The 7,838-nt window shown below is 45.7% G+C and overlaps 1 protein-coding gene across 2 annotated transcripts in view; it reads right to left on the minus strand.

Annotated features, from left to right (window-relative positions):
- The window catches only part of POLR2D (RNA polymerase II subunit D), a 15,664-nt gene extending 15,462 nt beyond the window's left edge, over window positions 1-202 (minus strand). For both annotated transcript variants that reach the window (XR_003906739.1, XM_029934785.1), the window contains exon 1: window positions 65-202. Coding sequence is in view for 1 of the 2 variants with exons in the window: in XM_029934785.1 (XP_029790645.1) it covers window positions 65-137 (73 nt within the window). In the remaining variant the exon portion in view is untranslated. The remainder of the gene's footprint in view (window positions 1-64) is intronic.
- Between the last annotated feature and the right edge of the window lie 7,636 nt (window positions 203-7,838).

Consider the following 7,838-nt stretch of genomic DNA (forward strand, 5'->3'; position numbering starts at 1 on the left):
CGAGGCGCGGGGCCACGCCAGGCCACGCCGGACAGCGGGGTCGGCCGCGCAGCCCCAGCCCCACCTTTGGGAAAGATAAGCTGTGAGGCATCCTCCTCTACGTCGCCGGCCCGCGGGTCGCTACCGCCGGCCGCCATCGCTACGGAACACCACACCACGCCGCGCGTCCCGCTCACACCGTCGGAAGCGGAAGTGCGAAAGCCCGGAAGGGTGGGTCCTGGCCACGGAAGAGGCGTAGTCATAGGGGGTAGGGTGTGAGGGTCGGGGACGGGGGCTGGGAAGGGTGGCGCGGCCTTCTGGGATATCCAAGCGGACGAGGGCGGCGGAGTCCTGGAGCTTTCTGGGGCGCCGAGGGTCTCTTTGTCGCGCGTCTTCTGACTGCTCATCTGGCCTTTCTGAGCCTCAGCTTCCAACCCCTGTCGTAAGGCCTGCTTCCCAGAGCCGGGGGAAGGATTAGAGGAAATGCCTGAACGCGTTAATTGACTGACCCTAGGAACTCCCCTTGATGGAAAGATGGGTTAGTGAGAAGCCAAAAACATACAGTGGAATTTCTTTGAACACTTAGGTATTTTAAAAAATGTGATTGACTTGTAGTGAATTATGCTGATACTTCTGAGCACGTGGAAAGTGATGCTGAGACACCTTTAATACATCTGTTGGAACATTTGGATGATACATAAAAAATAAGCAAATGAAAAAGATGCTGTTTTCAGCTTCAGAGAAAATTGTACAACAAAGGAAATAATTAGGGTATGACTCGTCTCTGTGGTGAACAGTGTTTAGTTATCACTTAAACTGTGTTTCCAAAAGATGAATTAAGGGGCACCTTGGGTGGCTCAGTCGGTTAAGTCTGGGGCTTCACAGGTCATAATCTCCCAGTTCATGAGTTCCAGCCCCACATCTGGCTGTCTGTTATCAGAGCAGAGCCCGCTTGGGATCCTCTGTCCTCCCCTTTCGCTGCCCCTCCCCTGCGCATAGGTGCTCTCTCTCACACAAAAATAAACATTAAAAAAAAAAAGATACTACTAGACAATATGTAACCTGTATTCTTTTGATTTATAAATATAATAATTTTGTGGGGGCCTGGGTGGCTCAGTCCATTGAGCGTCCGCTTCGACTCAGGTCATGATCTCCGGGTTCGTGGGTTTGAGCCCCGCATCGGGCTCTGGGCTGACAGCTAGCTCAGAGCCTGGAGCCTGCTCTGGATTCTGTGTCTCCCTCTCTCTCTGACCCTTCCCTGCTCGTGCTGTCTTTCTCTGTCTCTCAAAAATAAAAACATAAAAAAAGTAAATATAATAATTTTTACAAAATTAATTTGCTGTGTATGTGTTTCCAGAAGAAATGTATTGGGTAAATAATGGTAGGTTATATAGCATAGGCAGACTGTTTCAAAATGTTTTCCTACACAGTTCATTGGACACGCAGGACAAATGTCCTGATGAGGAATCTGGGGACATGCAGCAGCTAGGTGTGGGAAATGGGCCTGGAACTCTGTATAGGCCTTTTTATTCCATCTATCCAACCAACAGGCCTTTAAGAGGACCAAATACCTACTGGACCTTACCATGTGCTGGCCCAGCATCAAGCTGGACACCCAACACTTGGTATCTTCTATCTACACACGCCAAGACAGAAGTCAACAGGTTAAGAAAGAAGGCAGGAGAAAAATACGGCACACAGTGATGTTTTGCAAGGTGGATGGTCCACAACATTTTCTTTCAGGAAACCGTTATAAACATTTATGTGGAAAGTCCTGGGGTTAAAAAGATGATTCAGTCATGAATCTGCCCCTACAAGATGACCAAAAGCAGCTGGTGCAAAATATGGATTTATTTTCCATAATAAGACAAAAAGTGGTAAGAGAAAAGAGAGAAAGTCAAAGAAAATGCTGTAGAAAGATACAAAGAGAAAAAGTACTTCTAGTCCGGGGTAGGTGAGTCTTTTGTGATCTGAGGAGCCAGGACCGGCACTGAAACTGCTCTTTAACATCTGGTCAAACAGAGATCAGGGAGGAGTAACATGAATGACATTATCAGTACATAAGAGGAATATTCACTCTTTAAGGTAAGTTCATATTTCAGTTTCATTACATGTCATTTTCATCATATAATTCTTGGGAAATGAAGGAAAACACTAATTATACAGAACTTATACAAACACATTTGCTGTAATACATATTTTATTAATGTTGCTCTACTTTTTTTCAATCAAAATAGTAATTTACAACTTTTGTCACATTTTGGTGTGTTTCTCGAGGAATCTCTTGTAGACTGAATCACTAATGTCTTTCCTGGACCCAGGTGTTCTGCCCTTAATATACTAGGCTGATGTGTTTCCCAGTTCTTCCTATACCCAAAGTTAATGTACAAAATCTCCCAATTTCATCTATTCTCTCCTAAGTTAAAAAAAAAAATCTTGGCACCCACTGCTGGAAGTCGCCTGGTAAGTGTACAACAACGGAAACCAAAGGAATAAACATGTGACCCCCTCCCTATTGCTATCAACACAATCTCTAGAGATACAGGAGAATGGGGATGTGGGGGTGGGGGGAGGTCATGTAACTCTGCACACCACCCTTGCCTTCCAGGTACAACAACTTCCAGGGGGCTTCCCTGGGAGTCCCACTCTTGGATTCTAAAGCCCATCTGGTGGCAGTGTGATAGGGCACTATGCCCTGTGCTGGAATTGTAAGGCTCTCCCTGAAAAGGCCTCTCTTCTTGAGGTCAAGCTGGGCTTACTTCAGTACCCACCCCTTGCAGAAAGCCTGTCCTGACCTGAAGGTCTGAGCATAGTTATGGTTCCTCCAGACTAGTTTAGGATTCCCAGAGGATTTGATAGTTGCCCAGTGGTTCCATCTACATCTGGCACTGGATGACAGTCCAGATAGTCTGTCATCCAGCCATTGTAACAGTGTGCTGGGACCTGGCAAACCCTTTCCAGCAGGTTACCTTGGAGGTTCACAATCTTGTCACGAAGTGCTCAGAGTAGTAACTAGGTGTTTAGCTAGGCAGGACCAAGATTTGAGCTCAGGCCTATCAGACTTCCAGCCTGAAGATTCCAGTGTCAGCATCCTGGGTCACTTACTTGGTCGGGAAGCAGGGTGGGATCAAAGGGAGAATGGCCACACTGGGGGTGGCAGGTGGGAGGTTGGATTGGCAGCAGGAGTTTGAATGGGTGACAGGATGAACTTGAGACCTCTTTCCTGTTTGGTTCCCGCAGCAATGGGTACAGTCTTGAAACTGTAGGGGTCATTTGTTTTTCAGTTGGCTCTAGCATACAGAACATTATGGAAACAGAGAAAGCAGCAGGAAGAGACCCTCAGAGCTTCATTTCAGAATGAGAAAAACACGGAGAAGGAACGGCACTTGCATCACATTCCTCAGGACACTACGATGGTCCTTTGTGCAGTATTGGTTCAGGGCCAAGTCCTTCAAGCGGTTCACTGAATAGTATCTCAAAGCCAGGTCTTCAAACGAGGTCAGACCCAGACTGGTCTGGAAGCAGCTTTAAGGTACCTACCCCACCTCCACTGCCACAAGAATTAGCCTTGCTGATCTCTGACCAGGTGGCTTAGTTCCCGTTTCAAGAGTATAGGGATGGCTACAATTGCAAATGTTAGGTTTGTGCACATTTTACCACCACCACCACCACACGCACACATAAACCCAGAAAAAGTGATATGGAATCCTATACTGTTTAACTGTAGGCAGTAGCATAACATACTGCTGTAATTTCTAGAACTAATGTGCCCAAGTTTGTAAAATCGCCCCAAAACAAGCACCAGAGACTACTAGGGAGACCGAGTCACAGCTGCAAAAGCAAAGGGCTTTATTACGGGCTTAAGCTCGGGCTCACAGACTCCACCAACCTGCTGGCCACGTGGAGAGAGAGCCCCGAAAAAAGGCAGGGTAGGCCTTTTATGAGTTTGGGAAGGGGAGTTACAGGAAATGATGCCAGCAGTACAGTGATCCAATTCCTAACCCCCCATCAATACTGCCAGTTGTGGGAGCCAATCACAACATTCAGAGTATTGACCAATCATTGGGCCCAGGATCCCCACGTAGGGCGTGACTAGGCCCGCCCCTTGAAAGGTCAAATGTATCAGCCAGCCTCTCCCGATTGGGCGCCGCAGGAGTTGTCCCTCCTTAATGTGTGCCCTTTCATATAGAGAAGCCGGCGCCTTCCCCTTTAAGTAAGGGCAAGGCTGAATTGGACCTGCGTCCTTACACTAGAATTTCTTTTTAAGAAAAAGAGAATCCCGGAGCACCTGGGTGGCTCAGCTGGTTGAGCACCTGCCTTCAGCTCAGGTCATGATCTCATGGTTTATGGGTTTGTGCCCCACATTGGGCTCTGTACTGACAGCTCAGAGTCTGCAGCCTGCTTCAGATTCTGTGTCTCCCTCTCTCTGCTCCTCCCCTGTTCACACTCTCAAAAATAAATAAATGTAAAAAAATTTTTTTAAATTAAACTGTCTTAAAAAAAAAAGAAAGAAACAGAGAATCCCTTGGGGCGCCTGGGTGGCTCAGTCGGTTACGTGGCCCACTTTGGCTCAGGTCATAATCTCACAGTTCATGAGTTCGAGCCCTGCCTGACAGCTCAGAGCCTGGAGCCTGCTTCAGATTCTGTTTCTGTCTCTTTCTGCCCCTCCACTGTTCATGCTGTCAAAAATAGACATTAAAAAAACAAACAAACAGGAGAATCCCTCTCACACCCTGCATTATTATTACCAGCTGCTTGTAGTCTATTTCCAAATTATCTAGCCCTGAAAGCACATACACCTGTAGCCACAGGCTTATTGTGAGTGCTGTCAAGTGTAAGGACCTCAGAACTGTCCCAGCACATACATTATTTGTATGTTTAAAAAGTTATTCTGGGCTATTTCCTTCAAACACATCTCTTTTCTGCCCCCCCCCCCAAAAGTAATCAATGTTTCCTTTAATGTTAGACCACACCAAAGGACACCTGGGTGATTGTTAAGCATCTGACTCTTGGTTTGGGCTCAGGTCATGACCTCACAGTTTGCAAGATGTAGCCCCATGTGAGATTCCGCACTGACAGTGTGGAGCCTGCTTTGGGACTCTTGCTTTTCCTCTCTCTGACCCTCCCTGGTTCGTGCTCTCAAAATAAACTAAAAAAAAAAAAAAAGCAACAATGTTAGACCACATCAGTATGTCCCAAGATCTTTGCTTGAATTGTCACCAAATGATGTCTTAAGTTGGAGCATTTCTCCCATTACCCTTTGCTTTAACCTTTTTGGATATGGTCAGTTTCAAAGGAAAATCTGATAAATACTATGAACCTTCTTCTAGAAAAATCTAAATTTTATTTAAAAAATTTTTGTTACTATTTATTTTTGATATAGAGACAGAGAGCATGAGCAGAGGAGAGGCAGAGAGGGAGACAGAATCCAAAGCAGGCTCCAGGCTCTGAGCTGTCAGCAGTGTCTGACACGGGCCTCGAACCTACAAACTGTGAGATCATGACCTAAACCAAAGTTGGACGCTTAACCGAGTCACCCAGGTGCCCCCAAAAATCCAAATTTTAATGGGTCATGAGCCTCAGTTCAGGAAATTCCGTTCTAAAAAGCCAGTGGCAACCACACAGGAAAATGCAAGTTCAAATAAAGTACACCGAGGAGCATGATGGGCAGCATGCCATCATGCAGGCAGACTGAACACTGTTGGCTCTGTCCGAGGAGTGTGTGGATCTTGGTCTTCAGGTCATGAGGCGGAGCTCCATGTTGACTGCAGAAATTACTTGAACCAACTGGTAAACTTAAAAAAAAAAAAAAATGAATGCTACTATTCCAGGGGGAAAAAATGGCAGGACAAAGAGCAGATTTTACCCATTATGATTTATTCTCTACAATACTTCGTTAAAGAGTTCAATGATTTCACTCAGAATTTATATAGCCAAGTAGGCAACCAAGTGTAATACAAAGAATTGGTCTGAAGTCTTTGCACTGAAGGCCATACAAAGTCTCTTGCTTCAGGGAAGTTAAGAATGAAAATAAAACGAACACATAGCTCCCTAGGCTCCAGAATCTTGATAGAAAAGAGCATCAACAGTTAGTGAAAGTGTAGGTGTTAACATATCATGGAAAACAGGTCTTGTGCAAATATTAAAATTAACACCCAGGACTTCTGTATAGATGACTTTTATTATAAACAATAAAATATATGTAATGTCTCAACTACAAACCTTTCATGTTGAAAGGGTCTCTAACATGAGTTGCTTTAATATTATGAAGCAAAAAAGTTTAAGAACCTCACAGTGGAAACAATCCAACACCGACAAATCCTAGTGATCAAAGACATCCTCCCGGTTAACGTAAAACAAGGACTCATAATTACACAGAGAATGTCCTAGCTGTGGGTATTATGAGACAAGCCAACTTTCCAGACCAAAAGGCACTCACAGCTAGGGGGGAGACGAACTCCGAACAGAACTGGCCACGGTGGGCTGGTTCCTTCACCGCGGTTCCCTACTGTTCAGCTTGAGCAGCCCGAGGACAAAGTGAACACCAAGCAGAAAACATCCCCTTCTCTACACACCTGCCACTCATACCATGTGCCGGCCACCCTCACCATCGCTTTGGTCAAGCGCGTGGAAGTAGCTCAGTTCAAGTTCGGAGCCGTCATCTCCCCATGCAAAGCTGCCACATGGATGATCCAGACTTGGTATTTTTCCTGAGAGCCACCCGCCACACATCTTTATGAGGTGACCGTGACCGTACACTTCCAGACTGCTTCCTGACTAGGCCCCATTCAGGACACTGACCATGGCATTTCTAATGGGGCCAAATAGTTTTCCTTGGTCGACTCGGGACTCCCCGCCGAGGCTGGAGGGGCCGCGCATCTCCACTACTGGACTTGTATGGGAGCGTGAGGGAATGTGCAGGGGGTAAGGCTTCTTCACTCCAAAACCACTGAGCCCACTTCAGTGTGGTGCTGGGCTTAACCGGTCCGATTCTTGTGCACTGATTCCCCCCCCCCCCATTTCGTGGGTTTTTAAATTTTCTGTTCATTTTCATAAATGGCAGGTATCCTACCCCACCCTCAGTAAAATAAAATAAAAAAAACATACTATACATTGGGGGAAGACAAATAGGGCAACATTTCTACAAGAAAAAATAGGCTTGAAGAGCATGGCACTGTAGTAAATGCTTGCATGACCAGTCTCACTGAGCGTGCTCAGGGGTGAAAGTTTAGCACCAATTTTTTTGCTTTTTTTAATCTTTAGAAATTCAACACAACTTTTAACATAGAACATTTGAACAGTAATGAGTGTAGCCCTATGTATCAATACTGTTGTACAAATTGGAGGTGGGTGGTTTAGTCCAGAGCTGACCACCCTAACATCAATCCATGGCACCTAAGAGTAACTATCGTCACATTTGTTTGTAACAAGACATTTATTATTCTCAGCAGCAGGAAATCACCAAACAATCCCTTCATCTTCAAAAGCTTTTTTTCATTAACCTTGCAAGGGACAAGTGGCAGGATGCGAGAGCACAGCACAACATAACTGGGGTGGTGTGGCCTGACCTGGCCACCCTGCCATCCGCCCACTTCCCTTGCACATTCTAGATCCTCGTGAACAGCAGAGAATGGTGCCGAGCCAATCTGCTCACCCTCATCCACTCCTTCCAGGAAACAAGACAGCAATGCCTAGAATGGCAAGTGTGTCATTTCTTGGATTATGTCCCTGCTCCCCCTCCCCCATTCCTGGCAGAAGAAAACTCAAAATTTCTTTTGATTTGGATATTTGCCCATTTTGGAAAGCCACACCATCACCACATAAACTCTGAAAATAAATTAAATCAAAACATTTGTGTT

The sequence above is a fragment of the Suricata suricatta genome, chromosome 3 (assembly GCF_006229205.1).
Source record: "Suricata suricatta isolate VVHF042 chromosome 3, meerkat_22Aug2017_6uvM2_HiC, whole genome shotgun sequence".
NCBI classification, from domain to species: domain Eukaryota; kingdom Metazoa; phylum Chordata; class Mammalia; order Carnivora; family Herpestidae; genus Suricata; species Suricata suricatta.